Raw genomic sequence first — 26,028 nt, forward strand, 5'->3', positions numbered from 1 at the left:
CCTAGATAAACCTTTATTATCTGACTGGCGTTGGTACACGTGTCAGCGCAGGTGTAGAGATGTGACAAAAGGGCAAGCAGCGCTGAGCACATGGGTGGCCTGAGCTGGAGAGGAGAGTGGGGGCGGTGTCCCAGCTTGCACCGTTCAACTTGCACTCCCCTGGGACCCCTTGCTGCTACCCCCTCCCCAGCCCACAGGTGCCCCTAATGTGGAAGTGCCTCAGGTGCAGGTGGAGGTGGGAAGCAGGGAGTTGGCACGGTTGTGGAGCTGTCCCCAGGGAGGTGACACCAAGCAGGGCCTGCAGTGGGCAGAGAGGCTTCCTTGCAGGGGACCAAGGGAACCGCTGGCAGGTGCTGCCTGCAGGATATACCATGGCCCTGGTTGAACTGCACAGCCCTGCACAGCCACAGACCCATGGGGTGGCCCGAGTCTGAGGGCACAGCTGTGCTCGTGCCACCCCAGGGACATAGGGATGGTACCTGCAGGGCAAATAATTCCTGGAGAACAAATAACTTAAAAGGCTGGAGTATGGGGGGCAAGCCAATGTGGGAGCATCCCCAGCAGTGCCCACCTGGCTCTGCCCACAGGGTCAGCCCACAGCTGGCCGAGGCAGAAACAGCTCTGCCAAGGCAGAGGTGTGGGGGTGCCCTGGTGGAAGAATTCTGTCCTCAGTGCCAGACCCATGGCCCCCCAGACCCTCCCAGGCAAGCAGCTCCCTTGCCCACAGGCAGCTCTGGGGTGAGGGCAGCAGTGGGGTGGAAAGGGCAGGCTCTAGCACTCCTTCTGCCGCATGCGCAACTCGTGGCGACGCAGGTGGTTATAGAGGGACTGCACGTAGGTGAAGACGCACTTGGCGTCAGGCTTCTTCCCCATGATCATCATGTCTTCAACCTCCACCAGCGGCACGCAGTCCACCAGCGTCCTGCAGAGATGAAGCCTTCAGCATGGCCTCAAGCGGGCTGCCACGTGTGGGGCTGGGATGGGCACCCCACACTGCTTAGGGCCTGCTGGTGTGGGCACTGCTGCCCTCAGACCTGCTGAGCTCCTTTCGCATCCCCCCCACCCCACCCTGGTACCACAGTCCTGCTCCTGACACTGGGAAAAGCATGTGCTATCTGCCCTAGGAGGTGCCTGCCCCAGGGCAGGGGTGGCCCAGTTGTCTGCACCCCTGGCTCCCCAGATGCTCTCCATCCCACTTGGTGCTGGCAATCATCCCCTGCTAAAGCTGTGCCCACCCTCCTCCTCTTGCTCCTCCAGCTGATGCTGATGTCCTCTAGAGAGAGGCCAGCCTGGCTGCAGGTGTCTGCCGTGCCCTAGCCTCAAACCCTACCAAGTGATTCAGGGAAAGCAGGGGGTGGTCTTGGTTAATTGCTGCCCCTTACTCGTGCCTCATGTCCTGGCCCTGCTGTTTTGCCGTCCCCTAAGCCCTGCCAACCTGGCTCCCTCCCCTGCCCTGGACTGGAACCCAGGGGCTACCTGCACCAAGCCCAGCACTCCTTGCTGCTGGAGTGGGCGCCGCCCTGCCTCAGCTCACTCAGCCCTGGCCTATTTCCTTCTCTCCCTGCCCCACCACAGTGCAGGGGTCCATGCAGGACCTGGCTCCAGGAGCTACCAGTCTTGTGGCACCCTGGAAGATCAGTTGTGGTTGTGTCCCCATCCCCATAGAAACTTTGGGGCTCTGCCCCTGCCCTTTTGGCGGGGTGGCCTACTCTGTCTTGCCACCCATCCAGTTCCCTGGGCTATGTCTCTGCCCAGGTTGGGGCTCCTTGGGCGCTTGAAGGGGCTGATAACACAATTAGGAGTCCTGATGACAACCAGGAAGGGCTGGATCCAGGATTCCCCTCCAACCATGGAGGGGATCTGGCAACCTCTTGTCTGCTCCTTTCTACAGGGAGAGAAGGGGTGGGGGGCACAGAAGCAACCCTACCACTTCTGCCAACCCTCCTGGCCCTGCCCAGGCCCCACACCCCTACCAGGCACTGTTTCCCCTTCAGGCTGCTGCTGGAGCAAGGGCTGCATTGGCACTGGGGGCGGTGCTGACACAAACCGGCAGCACCTGCTGCTGCCATGGCCAGTTCAGCTGCTTTGGCCTGGGCCACTCAAGTTTCTGCCCCCAAGGCTCTGGGTGCACAAGGATGACCCAAGGCAGGGATCTGCCCCCAAAGGCAGGGTACACAAGGAGGATCTGAATCCTAAGCTTGCCACCCACCACAACACCCTCAACCCCCAAGCCCTGAACCTCCCCTCTCCCCTCCTGCAGTAGCCCCACTGCACACGCTGGCCCCCTACAAGAGTCCCACCCCAAGGAGTGACCCCAGCCAGTGCCAGCCCCTGGGGAGCACCAGGGCCCAGGAGAGCCCCCCACCCTGAGTCCCATGGGCCCAGCCATTGCATTAGGTCTCTGCTGCCTGCTCAGTGGGCTCCAAGCCCACAGCCTGACTGGCACCAGCCCCACCTCATGATTTGGCCACTGTGAGAGTGGGAGGGAAAATGCTTGGGGCCTTTGGAAAGCCCTTGCCACTGCCAGCCTGGCTCAGGGTAGTGGTGGAGCAATGGCAGTGCACAGAGAGTGACTCTGCCCTTATAAAGCCATTGTTTGGACCCTGGTGTGCCAGCACTGTGCAGAGTCAGGGGAGCCAGAGCTCTAGCGCCAGCCAGGATGCCCTGAGACAGGCACAAACACTGCAGGACCTGAGCCTTGAGTCACACTTTCCAGACTCCTGCTTCTGCCCATATATGAGCAGGCAGCCTCTTGGAGCTGGGCATGCACCCTGAGGCAGGGGAATGAGGCAGCAAGTGGAAGCAGTGATGCTGCAGCATCCTGAGGGGCCACCCACACTCAGCACCATTCAGAACACCTTGGGTGGCATCCCCAGCAGCTGACCCCTGGGTCAGGCTCAGCCCTGGGGGCCCGGCTCTGTTCTAACTACTGCCCTCCCCACAGCTGGAGAGCAAACAGCACTCCAGGGTGAAACAGTCCCCCCTGCCCAAACCCCCACAGGTGCTATTCCAGAAGGCTGAAGCCCAGCCAGCTGTCCCTGCCAACCTCCTGCTGGGTCCTGTCTGGCACCGCCAGGACTTGCCCCTCACCCATCAGCATCCCCCAGCCTCATCCACAGCCGAGGCAGTCAGTTCCCTGCCGAGCCCTGGTGGTGGTGGGCACATGGGCAGGTACTTGGAGGGGAAGGTTCTCACCATCAGTCCTGAGGGGGGCTGACAATGGGCTACGACTTTTTGGTTTTTACCAGCCCCTTCTGGACCAGGCAGCGATAGAATTCCTGAATGTATGTGTACACACACTTCCAATCTGGCTCGCGCATCCGGACCATGTCCTCCACGTCCAGCAACTGTGGACAGTCCGCGTGCTTCCTGGGTGCGGGGAGAGAGAGGGGCAAGCCAGTGACCGCAGCCCAGTCAGGGAGGGGAGGAAGAGAAAACAAGAGACACAGATCAGTGCAGTTCCCATCCCACTGGCAGCTGCTCCGCTCTGGCATGCTCTGGGGATGCACGATGCAGGGGCAGGAGGGCTCCAGGCACCCCATGCCAAGGCCATTCAGTGATACTGGGGGGGGCACAAGCAAGGGGGAAAGGGGCAGGTGAGTGGCGTGGAGAGGCGTGAAGTCCAGAGGGAAAGACAGACGGAAGAGGAGGAGGAGTAGGAGGACGAGTGAGGTGTTCTGGCACGCCAGGTGCTCGGGGTGCGGGTTCCAGAGTGGAGCAGCACTCTATACAGCTCCTGTATAGAACCGCTGGGAGGATGGCGGGGGGCAAGCCCAGCCCTCCTGCCCAGCTCCACTTGGAACCGCGCGGCACAGCCCTGGTGCAGGAAGCTCAGGAAAGGACGCTCACAAGAGCTGGAGGAGGAGGAAGGACAAGAGGCCACCTGGCTTCCAGGCCGGAGAGATCGATGGCTCTCTCAAGTCCGCGCACCAGTTTCCCAATTAAGGCAAAAAATCCATTAACAGGAGCGCCAAGAGCCAGGCCCACAGCCCCCTTCTCGCTCCACCAAACAGCACCACGGCACCCTGGGAGCTTGTGGGAATCCCCATCTCACCCTGCCACCCTGGACATCAGCAGGATGGGACCCCCCACCCCCAGCCCTGCCCCCTGGCAGGGTGCTGGAGAAGAGTGGGTGGGTGGGAGAGAGACAGAAGGAAGGAGAGAGGGGCTGGCTGCCAGCCCTCCAGCTAGGTGCACTCCCATCTCTCAGCACCCAGGAAAACCAGAAGCAAAAAGAGAAAGGAAGAAAACTGGAGAAGGTGCAATGGTGTTTGAGGCCCTATAACTGTGAAAGGAGGAACCTGGCATAGGCCAACCCTGCTCCCCCCACAGGCTGCAGTCCCACACCTGGTCCCCAGGATGGAAAGTACTGCTGGAAGCCAGGTGGGCTCATGGGGCTGCTGCTCTACCTTTGGGTGCTCTGCCCCACATTCATGAAACCAGACCCCTATACCCACCCTTGCCACACTAGACTGGGCTGCACTGGCCTCCTGTGACTCTGCCCATACCAGCTTCTGTTTGCCCCCACAGCACCTAACCTTGTTGTATTGCATGGGGGGAGTGACACCTACAGGCACCCACCTCCAGCACCATCAACTCCATGTGTCCCCCCTCGCCCCAGCAGCGAGCAGCAGAGCCACCCCAAGCTGCTCCAAGCCATCCCAAGTCCATATGATGGCAAGAGAGGTACGTACTCTGCAGAAGAGAAGGCCACCTCGAAGTTTTGGCGGCGGTTCTGGGGCGTCAGCTTACTGTAGTCAAATGCATCAGGGAAGAAATTGTGGACCAAGGCACAGAAGGCCATGCCATCACTCCAGCTGGATGAGAAGTTCTGGATGTCCACGTGCTGAGAGAGCAACAAAGTTACCAAGGGACAGACTGACTGGCCGTGGGACAGGAAGAGGAGGTGGCACCCACCTCATAGCCCCGGGTCTTGGCTCTGCACCAGTCCAGCAACATCTGCTTGATACTGTTGGCATTAGGCACGCCAAAGCTGGAGGAGCGCTGCACAGCGGTCTGTGATGCTGCAGGGTTTGAACTGTGGCAGGAGACATGGGGTGTTATCCATAGCTGCAGGGTGTTGTTATTTGCGCAGCAGTTACTGCCCTGGCCAGCCTGCCCCAGGCCCAGCCTCACCTCCCACCCTCCTTCTGCAGCTTCTCCATCATGGCCTTGCGTGCCTGAGAGGCTGATGTCTTGGGCAGGCTCTGAGCCTTCATCAGTTCCTTCTTCTTCTCCGCCTGACGCCGTTCCAGCGCTGCCAGGCTGCTCTGCCGAGAAGCACTCTCATCTTCACGGTCAAAAATGCTGGGAGAGAGACAGGCAATGCTAAAGGGGCTCTGGGCAACCCAGAGGAGGGCCAACAGTGGTCTCAGCCCATGGCCAGCCCTGGAACTCTGGAGACCTCCATGTCTTTGGGATAGAAGAGAGGTGGCTTAAGGTCCTCAGCTGGCAGACCTATCTCTGTCCCCAAGGAAGGACCCACGAGAACCTCTGAACACAGTGGATGTACCTCAAGGACCAGGAGGCTTTGGAGTCCCATTTGCGTGAGGACACTGCAAGCTGGGCAGAGGATTTGTGCAAGCAGATAAGTGACAGTGACATGTGGGGCTGTCCCCACAGGAACCTCTGCTCACCTGCCTGTCTTTTTGGATGAGGAGCTGTAGGATGATTTAGTTTGAACGAAAGTGCTGTTGCCATCTGCAGAGAGAAAGGAAGGAAAGAGGCCCTGGGCAGGAGCTGAGGGCAGCTGTGCCAGGAAGGCAGGACTCTGCCTGCACCAGGGCACTGACGGCTCAGCAGCAGCGATGCCCCAGGGTTACACCCTGAGGATGCTATGGGGAAAGGGCAGGAAAAACTCTTACTGTCTGATCTCTTCACATAACTTGACTCCATGGTTGTAGTACGGGAGGTCTTGCTGCCATCACCTGCAGGGACAAAGCAATGGGAACTGCTTGGCTGGGAAGAGCAGCACCCACAGACACTTGGTGCTGCCAAGCATTCACACCCACTCACTGCAATAGGGAGAAGTCCCAGGTGGTAGAGCCATGGGCATAGCAGGCAGAGGGAGGACAGAGGGCATGTGCCCCACAGGCAGAGAACAAAGAGGCAAGCGCAAAGCGACAGGGAGCTGGGGCATCCCTCAGCCCCTGCAGCCACTCAGCTTGAGCCATCCAGGGACTGGGAGAGCAGGGATATAGGAGACAAGACACAGGCCAAAGGTGCAGATGAGGCCCTGCCATCCTGACAGGGTTGGGGATTCAGAGTGAAGTCACCAGAGCAAAACCCTAATTATCCCCAGGCAGACTCTGGGCAAGCCAGAGACTCAGCTCTGGAACACTGTCCTGTTCCCAGGACAGTCTAGCCAGACTCAGGACAGGCAGCGAACGGCAAAGGAGCTGTAGTGGCGGAGCACTGGGAGGGATTCTGCAAGGCCCCCAAGGGCTGGCACACCCCCCTCCTGGCCCAGCTCATACTGGACTGGATAAGACGCTCAGTCTTGGTGACGGTGCTGCATGCCGAGCCATCGGCTGACTGAGTGCTCTGCGTGGTGGTGGTCTCTGTGGCATGGCCAGCCCTTCCTGTCACAGATTGGCTCCTAGCTTCCTGCAGCCGCTGGTCCCGCTCCTTCTCCCGCTGGTCTGCAAACATGAGTGGGAGATGGCATCAGCAGGGAAGTGGGGTGGTGTGCATGGTTCCTGCCACACCAGGAGTCCTGCAGCTGCTGCTGGCCACAACTGGTTTGTGGGAAGGATGATGTCCTTGGCGTCACAAAGCCAAGGGGGCAGCAGAGGAACCAGCACACACTGGTTCCTACTGCTTCCCCGCAGCTGGACAGCCACACTTGAGCACCCTATATTTGCTACCACCACCATTCTGATTCCAGCAGGGATCACCATCCCCGAGTACCTCGCTTGCGCTGGCGCAGCTCCCGCATGGCATTTCGAATCAGCCGTCGTTCCTCAAAGTCTGTTGTCTGATCCAGCTGCAGGAGGGGGAAGTCATCATTAGACTTCTGCCATCAGCTTGAGGTCCCTTTACCTTCTTGCAGGAGCCCAAACCAGAGGAAGAAGTACCATCTTATCCAGAATATCCTCATCCTCAATCTTGCTCAGCTCCTCGACATTCAGCTTGCTCCTTCTCTCCACCTCCCTCACTTGCACCTTCTCCATGCCGTTGGGCAGCTCTGGTTCTCGCCTTGGTGCCTGCTGCTGCTCCACCACCTCTGGCTCCATCTGCAAGAACATCACAATGCAGCTGAGCCCCCTGCCAGCTTGGCCACACCCCCACCGCTTCTCAGGGTCCAGGCCCTCATCACCCTGACACCTGCCCAGTGCCACAGGCAGTGAGAACCGTAGAGAGGATGTGCCTAAGTGTTCTCAGCTGGCGGGTGCTGCAAGCATCTGCAGCGCCCAAGGCAGGCAGGGGAACATGGCAATCTGCAGCACCCCATGCCCCAGGAAGACCCAGCAGTCCCTCTCTTCCTTCCAGTCTGGCTGCCATAATATCTCCAAATCCTCTCTGCTCCCTGGTAGGAGGTGGCTGGGTCCCCCAGCAAGCAGGAGTTGCCCACAGCTCTGGGCCGGGCAGTGGCTGTTACCCAGCAGTGGGCAAGGTGTCGGCAAGGCCAGTGCACACCATTAGCAGCACAGGGATTTTCACGGAATTAAGGGACTTAGTGTAGAGAAGAGCTTGTGCAGCAGGTCAAGAGCCTTCCTCTGCATCCCTGCCAGGATCTAAGCCAGTTCGGCCCCTGCCTGAGCACAGCCAAGTCCCTTTCAGCACAACCCCCCAGCAATGCATAGCAGGCAGCGGGCCAGGCCCAGAATAGGGCACAGGGCACCAGAGATGACAGATTGCGGCCAGAGCAGCCATGCACACACCTGGTCCCATCCTGCATCCTGTGACCTGGTAAACCGATCCGTGGCAAAGCCATCAGTCGGAGTTAACACTGGCCCATGCACCCATGCCACCACCTGTGCCTGGTGCTGTGGTGGAGGCAAGACTGCTGCCTGGGGCCTCCCACCTGGCACACTGGGAATGCAAAATAGGTGGGTGCACAGCCCCACCACAGTGAGCCCAAGGAGCGGCAGATCCCCACGGTGCCGTGTCCCCGTGCACCACTGCCACAGTCACGCCTTGTGCCAGGGCTACAAATACCCCCAGGAGCCCTGGGGGCTGGTGACCCCCTCCCTTCCCCCTGTCATGGGGCAGGGCTGCCCACACTCACGCTGCTGTTGCTTCGGGAGAGATGCACGGTTGATTGCTGGCGCGTACTGGAGAAAGTGGGTGGATGGGCCACAGGGACACTGGGCTCCTCAGTGCCCTCAAAGTGAGCGCAAGGGTCCTGTGCTTCCAGAAAGAGGGTGCTGATGTCCTCCCTGGGGGGCACCTGCAGCCCTGGTGCCAGCAGATCGAGGCGGCGGCCCAGGCGCCCCAGCTCTGCCCGTAACTCCAGGTGCTCCTGTTCCAATGTCTGCAGTGCCTGTGCCAGTGCCTGCACTCGCTGCAGAGCCCGCTCCAGCTGCCCCTCTGCTGCCCCCCGGAACGCCACCAGCTCCTGCCGCAGCTCTGCCAGCTCTGCCACCCCAGCCTGCGCCAGTCCCTCCAAGCTGAGCCCTGGCATGATGGCGGTGCAGGCGCTGCGGCGAGCCCCGCTCAGCTGTCCTGCTGCCCTTTATAGGGGCCCAGGCACCCCCCCGGCTGGAGGCTGGCCCGCTCCCTGCCTGTGGGCTATTCTGGTCCCAGCAGCCGGGGGTCCCGTGCAGGGGTGCTGAGCCAGGCGCCACACTTGGCAGCACATCCGGCTGTGGGACCAGGTGGCTCAGCAAGGGGAGCCCTGCAAGAGGCCCCCCCACCCCTGGAGGCTGCCAGGGCCAGATACCAGCCTAGGGGCTGGTGGGGACCAGCCCTGACCACGGCAGTGCTGGGTGAATGAAAAAGCCAACCACTGCTATGTTCTTCTGCCCAAGAGACTTCCCACTCTGGGCCAGCATCACCCACAGCACAACATCTCCAGCTCCAGGCTGGCATTGGTGCAAGGGCCTTGGTCACAGCATGAATTTTAGGTCTTCATACCCCTGTGCTCCCCAATGCCTGGCCCAGGGGGAGTGGGTCCCTGCACAGGTAAAGGCAGCACCGCACCAACGAGAAGACATGCCACCGTGGCTACACCCAGGTCCCTACAGCCTGCTGGTCCTCCAACCAATCCCTACATGGCAGAGCTGCCAGCGCCACTGCCTCATCCTCCTCCTCCTCACTGCCCACCGGGAGCATACCTGGAAGCTGCATCTCCTGCCATGGCAGCCAATGGGTCTCAGGACAGACCCATTAATACCTTAATGAGAGCTGACAAGTGCTTGGGCCAAGCATGCCCAAGCGCATTGGCACATGGAAGTCACCCCAGTGCAGCCAGCTGCCCACAGGCAGGACCTGCTGGCAGGTGTGGGCAGCACCTGTGGGCACTGCCTGCCTCATGCTGGCAAGGGCTGGGCTGAGGATGGGGTAAGCCACTGGTACCACAGCCACTGGCAGTGACACAGGCCACCCACAGGGCTGTTCCTGCAGAGGCAGCCAGGCGTGCGCAGGGCCATGAGTGAAACAGAGCCACGTTTGACATCGTGGCTCCTGCCAAGGCGGCACACAGACGCCTTGCATTACCCTAGATGGGCAGGAGCAGATTAAAACACTTGAAGGGCTGTCTCCTGTGTGCACCCAGCCCCAGGATGGCCACAGCCTCACAGCCTGCCCTCTCTGCAAAAGGGTTGTTTTTTCAGGTTTTTTTTTCTTTCAGTTGCACCCAAGAATCCCTCCCCGGCAGGCTGGGGCTTTGAGCACTCTCCACTCAGGATGGCATAGCAGAAACATGAAAGACCCCAACCCACAGCTCCAGAGTGCTTTAGAGACCTTTGAGGAGTAGCCCCCCTCCAAGGCAGGCTCCCCAGACACATGGCCAAGGCCCATCCCCACGAGGAAAAACAGAGGGGTGGTTGGCAATGGGTTTTTCCTTGAGCTGCTGCCACCCTTAAAGGTGTTTAAAACAAAGCAAGACCCACAAAAGATTCCTTGTCCCCCTCTGCGCACCTCCCCAGGTGTGAGTACATGGTGGCACAGTCCAGAGTGCAGGGGGCTCATTTAGGGCTGTGCAACCAAACACAAAGTCCAGGGTCTCTTGATGAAAAAAAACCCTATCAAAACAAAAGCACCAACCAAAACCAGACAGAGCCTCTGCGGCACACTGCCTACACTAACTCCTTGGTCCCTGGTCCCCATGCCTTGGAGCTGCCACATAATGGCCAGGTGGAGCACAGCTCCACAGACCCCCTGGGCACTCACCTTGGTGACATTACTGCTGACACTGCTGATGTTGCAGATGCTGCTGACGCTGCTGGGGATGGTGGTGATACGGATGGGGGCATTCCGCAGATCCAGAGTCACCTCTGCAAGGGGAGCAAGAGGCATGTGGGCTCTGAACCAGCCCACAGGCTCAGCCCCACAGCTGGGGAGTGGCTCTGGCTGGGCTATGTGCCTGCCTCGCACATCTTGCCCTAGCAGTGAGCACTGAGCTCTGGCACAGGGAAAGGGCTTTGGGGGCGAGCAAGAGATGGCGCACTTGAGACCCCTCACTGCCCTGGCTTATCATCCTCCCCAAAGAAGGGCACTTTCTGCAGTGTCTCAGCTGGAGCCAAGACCCCCCGATGCGAGGGATGGCCACAGGAGCATCCTGAGCCAGCCACATCTGCAGGCAAGCAGGGTTGGGGCAGGGCTGGAACAGACACAGTGCAGCTGTGGGATGGGGCAGAGCAGGATGGCGTGGGCTCCCCTGAACCAGCAGGTCAGTGGGGAGAGGATGGGGCAGGGCTGCGAGGGCAGGGCAGGGATTGGAGAATGACCCCAAACACGGTAAGACGGTAGGGCTGGGGACAGGCTGCAGGGCCAGATGGTCTCCCCAAACTGAGATGCTCCAAGCACGATGAGAGTGCATGCCAAAGGATGAGGGCTACCAGGCATGCTTTGTTCTTCTGGCACACTCAAATGCCCCTGCTGCCACCCTGCCACCGATCAGCACCCACCTGGCCTGGCTCACCCTGCCCGCCTCCACCTGCCCATTTATGCCCACCAAATGTCAGTGCCCGACGGCCCATTGGCATCCACCTACTCCACTGCCCAGCTGTGCACACTGTTGTATTAGGAGCACAGTCCTGTAGTGCTTACAACCCAGTAGATACCCATTCCCCTGCGGTGCCCACCTTCCCGAGAGATCCACATCTTTTTCAGTCCCACCTCCCTGCATGACACCCATGCCGATCACCCCTACAGTGTCAAGCCTTATGACAGATGCCATCTGCCCATTGGACCTGTCGTGCACACCCCGTACCCCACCAGTGCCCACCTGCCCGCTGGCTGCCGGGGGTGGCGGTGATGCGGGGCGCCAGGGGCTGCACGCGCCCGTCCTTGATCTCGATGGTGAAGAAGGTCTTCATGGCGTCGAGGCGGGAGCCGGCGGGGCGCGGGGCCGGGCGCTGCTCTGCGCCGCCGCTGCCCCGCGCGTTTTGAGCGGGCGCCGGCGGGGCCGTGCGGGGCTCCCGCTGCCATTGGGCGGCCCCGGACCCGGCCCCGGCCCGCCCCCCCGCGCCGCCCGCCCCCGCCGGCCCGAACCGCTGCGCGCGCTCCCGCACCGAGCCGGCGGCGGGGGAGGGCAGGGGTCCCGCGGGGCGCGGCGCTGCGGGGATGGGCGCGGGGTCACCGCACTGCGGCCGCCGGCGCGCGTCCCCGCCGGCCGGGCTTCGCACCGTGCACGCAGCGCCCCGCGGTGCCCCCTGCGATACACGCTGCCCCCCATCCTGGCGTGCCCCCTGCGATGCATGCTGGCCCCGCCCCGGGATGCCACACTGCGCATGCAGCCCCCCCGAGGTTGCCCACACGACGCACAATGCCCCCGGAGTGCCTGACCGTGCATGCAATCCCTCACGTGCTCACGGGAGGTACTGCTGTCCCCCAGAGATCCCATCATAAGCCAGCATTTCCCAGGGTGGCTGCAGCCCCTCAAAGCCTCTGCTCCCTCCCCCCACTGCACATGGATAGGAGGGAGGGATTCTGGGCAAGAAGCAAAAGGGGCAGGTAGGCAGCCAGCAGCATCATGCGGCATCCTGGCACTGCAGAGCTCCGCACCTGCCCAGGCTCCAGCAGGGACATCCCACCACTGCGAAGCAGAGAATGGAGGCAGCCATCACTACGATCTTACCTGTGGGGCCAGCCAGGGAGGAGGGCACCAGCTCCCACCGGTGAGTATTCGGGCGAGCCGGGGTCCCCATGACCTCCTGGGTGGGCACTGATGCTTGGAAAGAGACAGGCCAGGGAAGGAATGACACAAAGGAGGCAGAGGATGAGCACAGCACAGGTGCTACCGGCATCGCCCCACTGCAGCACAGCACCCCTGCAGTCTCCCTCCCCATTACTCCACACTCCCCAGAGCTTAGTGCCAAAATCCACCAGCACTTGTGGGCTGCCTTGCACCCCGGGCATGGGCTCTGTCCTGCACTGCAAAACCACACTGCAGAGGGGAGGCTCTGCACCCAGCAGTGCAGTGGGGGTCCCTGGGATCTGTGTTGAAAGGTTGGGATCACCCCTGTCCTCACCAGGCCCTGGCATATCGTTGCCTCTGGAGAGACCTTGAAGGGGCTAGGTGGGTCAGCCTTCAAGGGTGCAGGCAGAGCTCTCTGCCCTTGGACTGGAGTCATTGATGTCCATGGAGGGAGGGGGCTCAGCTTCTCCTCAGAATCCAGGTTTGAGCCCCCTATGAGGCAAGGGAGGGGGGGGCAGATCTTGCACACTTGCCTCTATCCCAGGGCTGTGCCGTCTGCAACCTATCACCCCTAGCATATTCCTAGGGCTTCTTCCTTCCCAGGAGCCAGCAGCCTCCAGGGGCTCCTCAGAAGGACAGCAACCTCTGCCTGTCAGGGCAGCACCCCTGACCCTGGAAGCAGAGAGCTGCTTTTTGGTTTTTTCCCCATTTCCTCTTGGCACAGCCATGGGGATGGTTTTCCCAGCAGTAGGAAGAGGGCAACTGCTGCCACTGGAATCCCTCAGGGCTGTGGGGAGGCCCTGCAGGGTGCTGGGCCCAAGGTGGGGGTGGTCAGAGTCAGCCGTGCACAGCTCCCAGCCTTATTGGGACAAAGAATGCAAAAGGCCAGGGTTTGCTACTGGCACGGATTCCCTTTCATGGCCCTGCAGTAACCCGGCCAGAGTGAGAGACTCAGTAAACAGCCCGCCTGGCACCCAGTTCCCTGGCTGGGATGGGCATTGCCACCACTTGGCTAGGCAGCAGTCGGCCCCCAGCTAGGGGTGGCCTTTGGCCTGGCCGTGTCCTGCACTCACATTCCTGGCCGTGGGCTGGAGTCATGTCCCCAGGGCTGCCTGGGATGTACATGCTGCAGGACAGGGGAGTGGGGGGCCTTGGGGTGGCACTGCCCAGCTGGCAGGGGGGCACAGCTCTCGTGTCACCCCCCTCAAGGCTACACTTACCCACTGATGGCCTCTCATGTCTCCCACCTGGCCCCAGCACCTGGCAGTGTACCCCAACATGAAGCTGTGGGAGCAGAGGGGCAGAGCACTCAGCTGGGGGTTACATGCAGTCCACCCATCAAGTTGGCTTCACCCCACAGAGTGCCAGCCCTGGTCAAGGAGGGCAGTGGCAGCTGCCACCAGTTTTGTACCTGGCTGCCAGCACTGGGCTGGCCCCGGATGAACTGCTCCCCTCTGGGGCTTTGTGCCACACTGGGCTCTGGGGCGCTGGCAGGGCTGCCCAGGTTCCCTTCCTTCCAGGCTGCCTGGGGCTGATCCTGCTGCAGGTCCTCACCATCATCCTCAGGCTCTGGACTGGGCTCTGGGGCTGGCTGCAGCTCCAGGAGCACGAGGTTCCCTGAAACCACAGCTGCGAGTGAGAAGAGACTCTGCTCAGGTAGCCTGCAGCTGCCTGCAATGCATCCTGCAGCCCCTGCAGGCACCCGGCTGCCCTGCCCACCACTGTGAGATAGTATGCCCTCCATCGTCCTGCAGCTGGCCCCAGGCATGCAACCCAGACAGGATTTTGCCATGGACATTTGTGAGGACTCACCCTGAGCACCAGGTTTCTGGGGGTCCCCTGCTTGCTGGCTGCACAGCTCCTGCATCCCGGCTGGGACATGCTCCTGCTCCACCACATCCTCTTGCTTGCGGGCCTGGGGGGAGTAGAACCAGCCCTGCTCCAGTCTCCCACCGGGCCACCATGGCCCATTCCAGCCAGGCATGCATAGATTGTGGACTCTTCCCAAGCTATCCAGGTCGCTGCCTGCATGCTGCTGGGAATTGACAAGCCAGTCCCTGCACAGGGGTCACAACAAGAGGCTCACAGGGGGACAAGTGTCCCCACACCCTGCTGCATCCTGTGGGCAGGGAGAGAGACAGTGTCTAGTGAAGGGGGACCCCAAACCTGCCCCATGCCTCCAGCCCAGGCACTCCAGGGCTCTGTGATGAAGAGAACATCCAGTTCTACAATACCCTGTCCCTGTCCATAGCACCTGCAGCTCTGCTTTGCAAATGATGAAATATTCCAAACATAGGACTACACATAGGTGACAGATCTGTCTCTGACATAAGTCTGAGCAGGGTTGGGGTGTCCTGGTGTCAGCTGGAGAACAAGGTGCCAGTACTGGCTGTGCCAGTGCCTCTAGCAGCACCATGACTCTAGGGCAGGGGGAGATGAAGAGGAGCCTGTACCATGAGGGGGCACAGGAGAGCCAGGCCCCAAACCCAGGAATGGAAATGGCCAGATAGAAATCAGCCAGATCAAGTGGAACAGCCCTCTCAGCTGCTCAGTGATGTCCCAGCCCAGCCAGGGCTTGGGGGCAGCATGGCAGCACATCCAGATGAGGAGGCAGACGGGGCTGAAAGGTGGCACAAGGCTACATGTCTCTGGCAGTCTCCTGCTACAACCCTGGGACAGGCGGAGGAAGAAGCAGGGCTGGACAGAGGCAGATGGGAGAACCCACACCTTCTTACCTGGCTGCGGGTACACCCATTGCTTCTCCTCTTCCCACCCTTGCAGGGCAACCCCACAGGGTTGGATGCAGAGATCCCCTACCACCACAGAGTCTCTGCAGTGTCATCCCTGCTGCACTGAAAACCCCAGTTTGTGCTCATTCCTTGCAGCTCTGTCCACCAGTTAATCCCTCCCCCATCCAGAAAGCTCCCAGCAGCTTCAGTCCAGAATGAGCCCTGGCCCCTCAAAGGCTAGGAAGAACAGCCATCATGAGAAGGGGACAGGGAATCGAGGTTTCTACCCATGCAGGAAAACTGCTGCAGGAGAGATGAATAGCAGTTGCTTCCAAAGAGCCCCATCTCCAAGAACTGGAGCAGAGATGGGGGCACCACATGCACCAGGGGCTCCCAGATCCCCACCGGGTAGCATCCTTGGGAGAAGCCCAAGGGGCACCCTGGCCTGAAGACCTAGCCGCAGCTCACCACTGCTGGGGCCATGCTGGCACAGCCCAGCCATGTTTTCCCTGTCCCCAAAGACCCCAGCCCCACCTGTCTCAATCCCTTTGGTCAGGCAACCACAGCTTGCTTAGGGCTTTGTGCTCCAGACAGGCTGGCACAGGAATCCCAGTAAAAGGTGAAATCTTGAACAGTCCCACCCCCTGCAATGCTCTACACACTCACCACTGAGCCTTTGGGCTGCTGGGCAGGGGCCTGCTTCACAGCCTCCCCATACCCACTCTCCTCTGGCCTGGCCAGTGGTGGCTCTGCATCGTCCTGCGGGCTGCTCTCCCCACTCTTGTCTGCGCCTGGAGGCTTGGTGCTGTCCTCACCACGGCTTTTTTCACTCCCAGTAAAGGCTGGTGTTTCAGCATTGTCCTTCTGGAAAATTTTCATTTCTCCAGGCACAGTGGGAGGCTTGGTGCCATCCCTTCGGCTGCTCTGCACATTCCCAGCCAGGGCTGCAGCTGGGTGGGAGCAAAGATGGTGTTCAGGGAGGAGCTGCCCACATCTCACACCTTCCAGGGCTTCCCCCCCAAGAACATAGGAATGGTGCCTCACCTTCAATCTCCTCAGCCCGCAGCTTACGGATGGCAGCTCGGATCAGCTTGCGTTCCTCATACTCACCCGCTGCCCGCAGCTGCGAGGAAAGGACCCAGAAAAGCCCCAGCACAGTGTGACCCATGGTCAGCCCCAGCACAAGTTCCATCCCAGCAAACAGTCTGCCCCAGCACATGGTCGCTCACCAGTTTTGTCAGTTCCTCCACGCTGGTGATGGCTTCGAGCTGCTCAGACAAGGCAGCCAGGGCTGCCTGCTGCTCCTCTTCCAGGCGCTGGGACCTGAGCAGGGTGAGAGGAGTGGCCATCTGGGAGCTGTCACGGGTGCTTGCGAGCAAAGTCCCCTTGTGGGCAGCTGGCAGATCCAGGCAACAGGTCCCACCATGCACCAAGCTGCTCCCACCCTCATGTTCACTCAAATCTGTCCCAGCCATAGCGGGGCCAGGTACTGCAGCTCCCATCTCCCAGGGCAGAGGCACGGAATGACCCCAGCCCACAACAGGACTCACTGTGGCCAGTTCTCCTTGTTGTCCTGTCGGTGGCTGCTGCGTTCTGGGCGGAAGCGCTTGGATGCCAACGTCTCCTCGTCTCGCTCCAACTCCTGCCGCTGCAGCTCCCGGATAGTTGAGCGGATGCGGCGCCGCTCAGCCAGGTCCAGTGTGGCCTCCAGCTGGGTGCACAGGGCAGGGCTCAGCACCGGCTCTGTTTGCTGAGTCCCCATCTCAGCCCTGGTGCCACCCTCTCCCATACTGCCATGAGTTGCCCACGCTCTGGACAAAGGCACTGTCTGTGTGTGGCACCCACATGCCCAGCGCACGCTGCCCGGCACTGCCAGGCCCTGCAGGAAGTGGGCACGGCCCCCCCCCCCCCCCGGGACAGGATGCTGGAACCAGCCATAGTGAAGAGAGGCTGTCACGGTGGAACCGAGGCCTCCAGGCATGTAAAGGTAAAAGAGACAAGCAAGGGAAATGAACACCCACCAGTGGTCCTACCGCCTGTAAGGGCTGGTGCACTGCAGCTCTGTCCCTCCCAGTAGCATCAGCTCTGGAATGAGTCCTCCTACCCATGCCAGTCCCTCCAGCAGCAAAGGGACAGGAGAGCCCATTCTCTTCTCATCCCCTGTTCCCCAGGAGGTGCTGGTTGAAAGGACCCCAGCATCCCACCAAGGAGTCATCTTGTCCACCTTGCAGCCCTCCCCATCCTCATTCACTGCTAGCACATAGCAGGTGGCTCTTGGAACCAAATCCATGAGTGGGATCTGTTCTAAATGCAAGTCCAACCCTTTATGTGTGGGAAGCACAGCCACAACTCACCCACAAATGCCTCTCATGAACATCTCACAGGGACTCCAGGTGCTCCTCAGCTCACCAAAGGCCAGCACCTGGCATGGGCATACAGAGCTGCTCCCCCTCTTCCAGATCAAGTCAGCCCCACTACCAGCTCCAATTTTTCCAGAGTGCTATGAACACACCTCCTGATGTTCAAGGGGCAGAAGGCAGCCAGATAGGCAGTGAGAGGCCAGTCAGGGCAGGCATGGCCCCACTACCCTTACACTGTCCTGCTGTAGGACATCAACACCACCCCTTTTAATGGAGCTCATTAAAATAAACCAAATGACCAACACCAGCGGCCGTCAGCATCAAGCTCCTCATGCTGGGAGAAGCCATGGCTATGCCACAGGACAAGTGCATCAGTCCCTTCCCTTCCTATCCCATGGGCCACTGACAGGCCACCCATGCAGGCTCTCTGGGTTCCGCTGCAGCAGGGATCAGGGTTAGTCCCTTGACTGGACCTGAACTGAGCCACACTGCGGGCCCCACACCACTACCTGTATGCAGACTTCTCTGCAGAGAAGCTATCTCTCCAGAGAAGCTATTGCCCTTTGCCCTCTCTGCTTGGAGTTTGGTGATATGGCAGGGCATTCCCCATCTTAGTGAAGCCAGCAAGCACAGAGCAGGCACGGAGATGTCATGTGTCATCTCAGCAGCAGCCAAAACTGTTGTGCTCCAACCCTTGCCAGCCACAAAGCCCAATAGAGAGCATTATCCTTCCCCAACTGGGAAGATACTGGTGGCCAGGACTACCAAGCCCTAGGGCAAACCAACTCTAAAAACACACATAACCTCTGGGGGAGCTGCCTGGAGTCAGGGTGCTCTTTCCTTCCCACTCCAGCAGCCCCCACCACACTAGCAGGCAGCACCATCCCTTCCAGCAACCTGGCTAGACCTGAGGCCTGCAGCCCACTCTGGGCTTTTATCCAGATCAGGCACCTCTGCCACCACAAGGCCAGGGAAGCAGCTGGGAAGAGCAGGAGCCACGGCACTGCCAGAGCAGTGGAGAGTGTTAGAGAGAAAACCAGTGCCTCCATCCTCATGGGCCTCTTATTTCCCATCTGCCCTAGATGGCTGCTGGCATCCTTGGGATGACAACTACCACCAGGACAAAGGCATGGTCCAGCAGCAATGGCGGCCAGCCAGGAAGCCTGGCTCCCTGCAAACAGGGCAGCATAGATGGGCTGGGAAGTGGTGGAATTTGGTTCAGCTCAAAATGAGGGGCTGAAGGCAGAGCTTTGTGGTAAGGACAAGCTCTCCCTGCAGCTATCCAAAGGCTTTGAGAACAGGAAAACAGTTCTCAGCTGCATATTGGGTGGCCAAGGTCTTGGCCGCTCCCTAAATAAGCTGCTGGCAGTGAGTGGCTTGGCCCCAGCAGCTGGGTCGGGGCAGCTGGTTGGGGGAGAGAGGAGAAGGGGCATGTACATAGCAGCTGCAAAAATCGTGAGTGCCAGGAAAGGAAAGGAGGACACAATGGGACACCAGCCCTGCAGACACTGGTGCAGGAAACATGCTGGCACCAGTGTGTGCTGAGTGACACCCACTTGCCAGCCTACACAGGAGGCTCCAGCTGGGACCTGACATGCACTCAGGTCCTGGAAGGCTTCTCCCCACAGGAGAAATGGCAGGGCAGGAGAAAATGCCTTATTCCAAGCCCACGTCAGCAGGGAGCTAGAATGAGGCAAATAAGCAGCTTTGGAAGCGCCGTAGCCAGTAGCAAGGGAAAGCATGACGGAAACCACAACAGCTGCGAAGGACCAAGGGGCCCAACCCTGCCAGCACAGGAAGACTCAGGGATCGGCACATGCCGGGGCCCCATGGGCCCTGCCCAGCTGGCAGCAAATTAATGGTTCCAAGCAAACACTCTCCTCGGCACACAGAGTGCCTTTGTGAAAGGCACCCATAGGCTGCTTCCCCACTGGTGCCCAACACAGCAGTGCTCAGAGCCCTGGTGCAGTGGGCAGCTCCCCCAGGAGGGCTGCAATTAGCCTGGCATCCATCTGGCTCTTTGGAGTGCTGCAGTACACAGCAATTTGGAGGCTGGAGCCTGGCCACAGAGAAACTGCTTTGGGACATTCAATGAGCCTGGCACATTGAGCACCTCCTACGGCCTGAAGCTTCACTGTCACCTTTAGAAAGAGCCATGGGGAGCATGGCTGCCCCCTGGGCAGAGGAAAGCAGGAAGGACACTAGATGACAGGGATACGGCAGGGATGCAATGCTTCTCAGAGCCGTTGAAGATTTGCCAAAGGCTACTGGGTATAAGAAAAAGGAGATCTCATGGCAGCAACTTTCCTAGCTCAAGCCTGCCTTGCCTCTGTCTCCAAAGGTATTTATATCCTCCTTAGTCAACCAGACTAAGAGTTGGAGAGGCTGGGAGAGGGAAGCATTCCCCAGCCCAAAGCTGGCAGACCTCAGCCTGGAGGTCAGTACAGCTGTGAGCACTCAAACAATCTCTTGCTTCTGGACATCCACCTAAGGGCCACCCTGCAGTAGCACTCACCCCATCCCCCACTACTCCCTCCTCCAGCTTCTCCAAGACCTTGGTCACTTTTATGCTGCTCCATTGGTTCATCACAACCGGCCTCCCTGGGACTGGGATACCAGTGGGCAGCTGGGGAAGGAATCATGCAGATGTCTATGGCAGGAGTTGCAGGGCAGGGGCTTCCTGGCAGCTCCCAGCCCAGCCAGCACAGGAGTGAGGGGGCTGCAGGGACCTCCTCAAGTCCCCCAGCCTCCTTCTTTCAGTTTCCCTGGGGACATTAGATGTTGCTGCCTAGGTGTCACTTGAGACAAATGAGGAGAAGCAAGGCAGAGTGGAGAGCTGGAGAGAGCAGAGAAGACGGGAGGAAGCTGTGGGAGAGGCAGTTTTCCCTTATATGGACTAATCCTCTTCCAGCTGAGTGGAGCCAAAAACCTAACCAGAAGAAAAATAATTCCTTCCCTGCCTCACACCAGCTCAGATGAGGCTTTCCCCAGCTTGTGCCACACAACACAGGGAAATGTGGGTCACAAGCACAGTGCTCTGGGAAGGCAAAGCCTCAGCATGTCAAAGAAAAAGCATTCATAGAAGCAGTGCTTGCTGCAGGATGAGATCCACCTCCCTGGTCTGGCCAGACACCAGGAACCCACTCTTCCTGAGGCTCCATCTCACATCAGAGACCTTGGCTGGGACATGGCAGAGCTGGAGCACTGGCAAGATGGGAAGACACCCTGACTATCCATCCCCATGCCTCTGGATAGATGGTCCATTGGCCCCAGCATCACCCCACGAAAAGCAAGTGGGGTCCTCAGATTGAACCACGGGCAGGTCTGCGTGTCGTCACTCCGAGCTGGCTGAGGGCTGCAGGACAGAAGGCTCAGCCGGGGGCAGCCCTCGTGCGGACCCACTGCACAGCCCTCACTTCCCGCCGGCTTCCCGACTCTTTCCTGTTCCAGCAGAGCTGCCTTCCTGGCTGACTCAGCTTCCTGCTGTGACTGTTCCCCATCGCTGGCCCGGGCCACCCCGGCTCTACCCCCGGGGCAGCCAGCACAGCCCTAGCCACGGGCCGGGGGTCCCCGGGGTTGCCCAAAGCCGGGCACTTGTAGGGGCGTCCCGGGACACCAGGCTCGGCTGAGTATCCCGAGTCCTGTCTTCGGGACACGGAGGCCCTCGTCCTCCAGAGCCCACCGGCCGCGGCAGCGCACGACTGCAGCTCTCGCTCCTGGGGCAGCGCTCCGGCCGGTGCCCCAGGAGCCGCCGCGCAGGAGCGGATGGGATACAAAGCCATTCAGGCAGAGCCCGGGAAGTGCGCCTGGCACAGCGCCAGCTCCCCGGCAGCGCGGGAGCCCACAAGGAGACAGCGGGGAGCAGGGAACTGCGCCAGCATCGGGGAACGATTCACCGGGATCGGCCGAGAAGATGGAGCCGGGACAGGCGGTTACGGCCAGGTTGCGAGCAAAGAGCCAAAAGCGGTCAGAGCAGCGGGGCCAGAGTCTTCGAAATCACCAGAGCGAGTGCTGGAGCTCCCCCCGGCCCAGAGCTCGACCCAGGCCAGTGCGGGTCCCTCCAGGTGCTGCCGCCTGGGACCAGCGATGGGTCTCCAGCGCAACATCTGCTCCCAGACATGGCTCCAGAGTTCCCCCGGCCGAGCAACAGACCCGAGGCCCGCCCGGTCTCATTCTGCCCGCGCCTGAGACAGTGGCCCCCGGCCCGGGGGGCGGTTCAAGGAACCTCCAGGAACGATCTACCCCTGGAACCGCCGCGGGCGAGCACCGTATCCCGAGACCCAGAGTAGTCTGGGGACTCACCAGCTTCCGCAGCGTTCCCTCGTCCATCCCGAGGAGACTCTCCTGAGACATCCTGCCCGTTGGGCCCGGGCTGCTGCGGCCGGGATCCGGTGGCGGCCGAGACAACAAAGCGCGGCCGGGGCGGCACGGCCCTGCGCTGGGTTCCACTGCGCTCCCGCCCCGCCCCGCTGCCCCCCTTTCCCGACTCCGCTCCGCTCCCGTTCGTGCTCCCAATAGCGCCGCGGGGCCACCGCTTCCCACCGCCCCGCCTCGCCTCGCCCCGCCGCCGCCAGCCCGGCCCGGCGCCGCCCCGCCGGACTTACGGGTCCTGTATCCCGGTGCCCAGCCCTGTTCTGGCACCGTGTAACAGCAGCCGTGCCGTACCGTGCTGCGCCGAACTCCCGTCCCGGACCCCACGCCGGTGCCGGTGTGGCAGAATTCGGGCCTGGCCACCTTGGGGTAGCGCCCCAGGGTGTATCGCTGCCCGCAGAGTGTCCCGAGCCCAGCCGGGCCGCAGGGACTCCCCACCCGCAGGAGCTGCTGCTGCGCCCCTCGGCTTGCGGGATGCGAGGCAGAGAGCCACCAGCACCTCCTGCCCAGAGGCCTTCCCCACCGGGCCCGGGGGATCACACCGTGGGATGCCCCTGCATGATCTGGGGAGCTGTTTGAGCTGCTCCCTGACGCTGCTGCAGGATCAATGCTCAGGGCACCCCCAAAAACTTGTGAAGGCTCCCTGAGGATATGTTGTGCCCCTCACATGGTCCTATTGCTTGCTGCAACTCAGAAGCTGCTTGTAGTGTCCTTGTCCCTACATCCTGTTCCAGGTCCTAGAAGGCAGTGCCGGGACAGCCAAGCCCTGGTGTCTCATTCTCGAGATGTTCCCCTGGAGACCCCAAGGTCCTTATCTGCAGCTGAAGTGCAGTCCTGCTCTGTAAAGGACAAACTTGTTGAGGCTCAATCTTGTTTCTGGGCAAAGGCCAGAAGTATTCCCTGGAGAGGACTAAGTACCTGAGATAACCCAGAGGTGTTGTGGGCTCTGCAAAGCAGGCAGTGGCCATCTGCCTCTAGCTCCTAGTTGAGGGGGAGAGGTGCTGCTCCCTGCCTTGTCCAGCAACCCAGAGACTCAGGGGCTTCTCCAGAGAAGGTCATAGAGATTAAGTTCACTGCTTTTCTGGGAGTTCCCAGCAAACTGGGAAGATGGATGGGGTGGAGCAGGACCACAGCATTATCTGACACAGGGAAGAACCCACCATGGTAGGCCAGAAAGCTGGGGTGTGGTAGAGGTACGCAGAAGGTCCAGCAGTTTCCATACTGGGAGTGTTGGTTCAGATGTCTCACTTCAGGCCTGTTTGCCAGGGTGGGTCTCCAGCTGCACTGGCATCCCAGAGCCCTCTGCTGCCCTAGGTTCCTCAGCAGCTCTCCACTCTCCAGGCCTGAGCAGCACTGGGCTCCACTGGAGCATGACAGCCCCTGCCCAAGCAACTACACTAAAGCCAACCCCTCCAAGCACTGTGGCATCTAACATAGCCTCACCCTCTGCCAGTCTTAGCAGCAACATCATCTTCACTTGCTGGATGATCCCTGCCATGTCTGCCACAGAGCTGCCACACAGGGGTTTGGGGTCTGCCGTGCCCTCAATCTCTGCTGTCACACAGCCCCTCAGGGACCAGGCACCAGCACACTCAGGGGTCTGCATCACTTGCAGCTATGCTGTCGCATGGGAGCAGGCACTGCCACATATCAAGCTCCTGGCCTTCAGGAAGCACAGCTGGCAGCAGCTCATCTGCCCTTGAAGTATGGGGGGGACCCCACTGCCAACCTTAAGCTGTTGAAGTTACACCAGGTTTGTTCCACAGCCCCTCTGGCAGCAGCAGCACTGAGCAGGGCAATGAATACTGACGTGTGGCTGGCAGCATGGACGGGAACCTCCCTTCCCTGCTGTATGCTGGCATTGCCAGAAGGATCTGTGCGTGATCTTCCCATATGGAGCACCTGGAAGCAGAAGCATGCTGAGCTTTGTGGATGAAGTAGCCTTGTGTGCACAGCTCTCAGCATGTGCGGCGGCACTTATCCTGCCTGTGTTCCCATAGGTCTGCACCACTCCTGGCTCCATCCCCCCAGGTAGTGATCCTGTCACATCCTCAATGACCCACTGCCACATCACCAGGATCACCACCCACCACACAGCATATGCAGGGCTCCCCGGGGGTGAGCCAGCCAAGCACAGACTCCAAGCAGACTTCATTCCATGAAGTGGAGCGAGGAGATATTTACAAACCCCTTAGAGAGCCCAGGGCTCCAGCTCCAGGCCTGGCTCTGGGAGGGCTGTGGGGAGACTGCCCAGTGTGTTAGTGCAGGGCATGTGAGGGACTGATCTCACCAGTCTGCAGCAATCACAGCATGCTGTTGGGCATTCTGTGCTGACAAAGGTGGTCATATTACCCAGCAGATGGGATGAACCTGCATCAAGGGGCAGAGGCCTGGGTGGGTGCACGGGTTCTGGGGGCTCCCTCAGCCGGGGGACAAGTGCAGCAAAAGGAGGAGAGGCAAGAATCCTTTGGGTTCCCTTTGGGGATGCTAAACATAATGTTAAATAGCAGTGATGGAATTTTATTGTGCAAGCACATGTTTGGAACTGGCCTGGGCACCTGCCTGACTCAGAGATGGGACAATGCAAAGGTAGGGACGTGACTGTAGTGCCAGGCAGGGAGAATTCAATTCAATTCAATTCAATTCAATTCAATTCAATTCAATATCTCATTTGGGGCATAGCCCTTCCTCTGGACACAGGAGCACAGCGTAGGGCCAGCATTACCCTTCTGTTCTGGTAGCACAGACCCTCTGGCAGTGCAGGGCCACACAGGCTGCAGTGGGCAGAGGAGGGTCCTGGAATCCATCTCTTCTTCCTCCTGAAGCTTTCCTGGTTTCATACCTCCTCTCCTGGGAACTTCTGACATGCACAGACCTTTGTCCATCCCACTGTCCACACACCCAGTATTTTGTGACTGCTCCCAAAATCACAAATTGGCTTGACCTGGTTGACCTCAGTCCCAGAGGAAGCCAGGGAGGGGACACCTGTCACCCCAGGTGGATGTTTGGGCCAGGCACCCACTCCTGGCTGACCAAAGCAGCAGGATGAGCTGAGGAAGAGGGGGATGGGGGGAGAAGGAGGAGGAAAAAGGGGAGGAAAAGGACAGTTCTTGGCTGCTGTTTGCCCATAGTTGTTTGCCCATGGCATCTACATGTGAACCCTGATGCTGCCACTCCTCTGTGTGCTGAAAATAGGGCAGCTCCCACAGGACACCATGCTATTATCAACAGTGACATCATGGTGGTTGAGTTTTGGAGCTCTCAGAACTTCTTCCCAGGGCCTCCCATGGCAGAGTACCCCCGTGGTTCCCAGCTCCTCTGGGCAGGAGAAAAGCTCCTCCATCTGCTTGGGGATGCAGGAGAAATTGGGCTTTCCCTGCCTCCTCTTCCTCCTCTCCTGAGAATTGCAGCCGTGGGTGTGATGATGTGCCAAGATCCTCCTTAACAGTAGGTCCCTGGGAACTATGCAGCGTGTTTAATTCACAGGCTGGCATGAAGAGAGGCCAGAGGAGCAGACCTGGGGTGGATGTAGTGCTGTGCCCTCTGAGAGATGGCAGAACCTGGGCATGGGCACATCCCAGAGATGGGTCAGGACAATGGGTGGGTTAAGGGCTGCCCTTGGGTGTGGATGGAGGCTGGGCAGCACAGAATGGCCAGGATGATGCACAGGAAGGTGTCCTGGGGCACACAGTGCAGCTGGAGGACAGTAGCAGCAGGAGAGCAGCAGTATGGCAGTTCTGTTGCAGCCAGACCAGCCACAGGGACCACCTGCCTGCACAAAACTGGTGCCACTTGCTTAGGACAGGGTACTCATGCCTAAACATGTCCCCATTTCTCAGGCATGATTCACATCCTGCTAGGAGCCAGGGCAGGATCAGGTGTGATGGGATCCCTCACATCCTGCTGCTGGCAGGGGCACTGGGAAACCTCCTACCTGCCTGGGGGTGCTGTTTCATCTGGGATAGGAAGGAGCCATGTGACAAGACAGGTCCCACTTTTGGGGTGCTACATTGCCCAAGGAGGACCAGTGCTGCCATATACAGAGCACATACAGAGGGCTCCAGTTGTCCCAATTGGCTGGCTGGTATGGGGACCAGCATGTGGAAAGCACACACCACTTCCCCATGAGCTAGAAGCAATTTGCCCCAGGTGTGGGTCTTGGGGGCTGGATCTCTGTTGTGCCTCTTTACCTGCATAGAGGAAGAGAATGGGCAGGTCTATCCCTCTCTCTGCAGGCTCTTGCCTGTTGCCTGTGCAGGTACAG

At 60.0% G+C, this 26,028-nt stretch overlaps 1 protein-coding gene and 1 long non-coding RNA gene across 8 annotated transcripts in view; one reads left to right on the forward strand and one right to left on the reverse strand.

The window, feature by feature from the left end:
• On the reverse strand, positions 1–21,942 carry SMTN (smoothelin). Of its 7 annotated transcripts, XM_074554753.1 has the most exons (22): positions 21,696–21,940; positions 16,584–16,744; positions 16,263–16,356; positions 16,078–16,156; positions 15,700–15,983; positions 14,117–14,219; positions 13,716–13,933; positions 13,525–13,588; positions 12,245–12,337; positions 11,393–11,722; positions 10,336–10,439; positions 8,231–8,347; positions 7,077–7,235; positions 6,910–6,985; positions 6,477–6,641; positions 5,865–5,927; positions 5,637–5,700; positions 5,137–5,307; positions 4,918–5,038; positions 4,695–4,846; positions 3,196–3,369; positions 836–922 (listed from the first exon to the last, which is right to left on the reverse strand). In XM_074554753.1, the coding sequence occupies exons 1-21, from the start codon at positions 21,744–21,746 to the stop codon at positions 3,225–3,227; spliced, it is 2,814 nt and encodes a 937-aa protein (XP_074410854.1). In that variant the 5' UTR covers positions 21,747–21,940; the 3' UTR covers positions 836–922; positions 3,196–3,224. The 7 variants fall into 7 exon arrangements, with proteins under 7 accessions (XP_074410853.1, XP_074410855.1, XP_074410858.1 ...); XM_074554752.1 differs by lacking the exon at positions 3,196–3,369 and having other exon boundaries at positions 1–922; positions 21,696–21,942; XM_074554754.1 differs by lacking the exon at positions 3,196–3,369 and having other exon boundaries at positions 1–922; positions 13,716–13,921; positions 21,696–21,941.
• LOC113460104 (uncharacterized) overlaps positions 11,717–26,028 on the forward strand; it is a 20,986-nt gene continuing 6,674 nt past the window's right edge. Inside the window, exon 1 of the long non-coding RNA XR_003381834.2 lies at positions 11,717–12,284. This is a non-coding gene — a long non-coding RNA (uncharacterized LOC113460104). The remainder of the gene's footprint in view (positions 12,285–26,028) is intronic.

This window comes from Zonotrichia albicollis, chromosome 18 (assembly GCF_047830755.1).
Source record: "Zonotrichia albicollis isolate bZonAlb1 chromosome 18, bZonAlb1.hap1, whole genome shotgun sequence".
In the NCBI taxonomy this organism is placed as follows: Eukaryota; Metazoa; Chordata; class Aves; order Passeriformes; family Passerellidae; genus Zonotrichia; species Zonotrichia albicollis.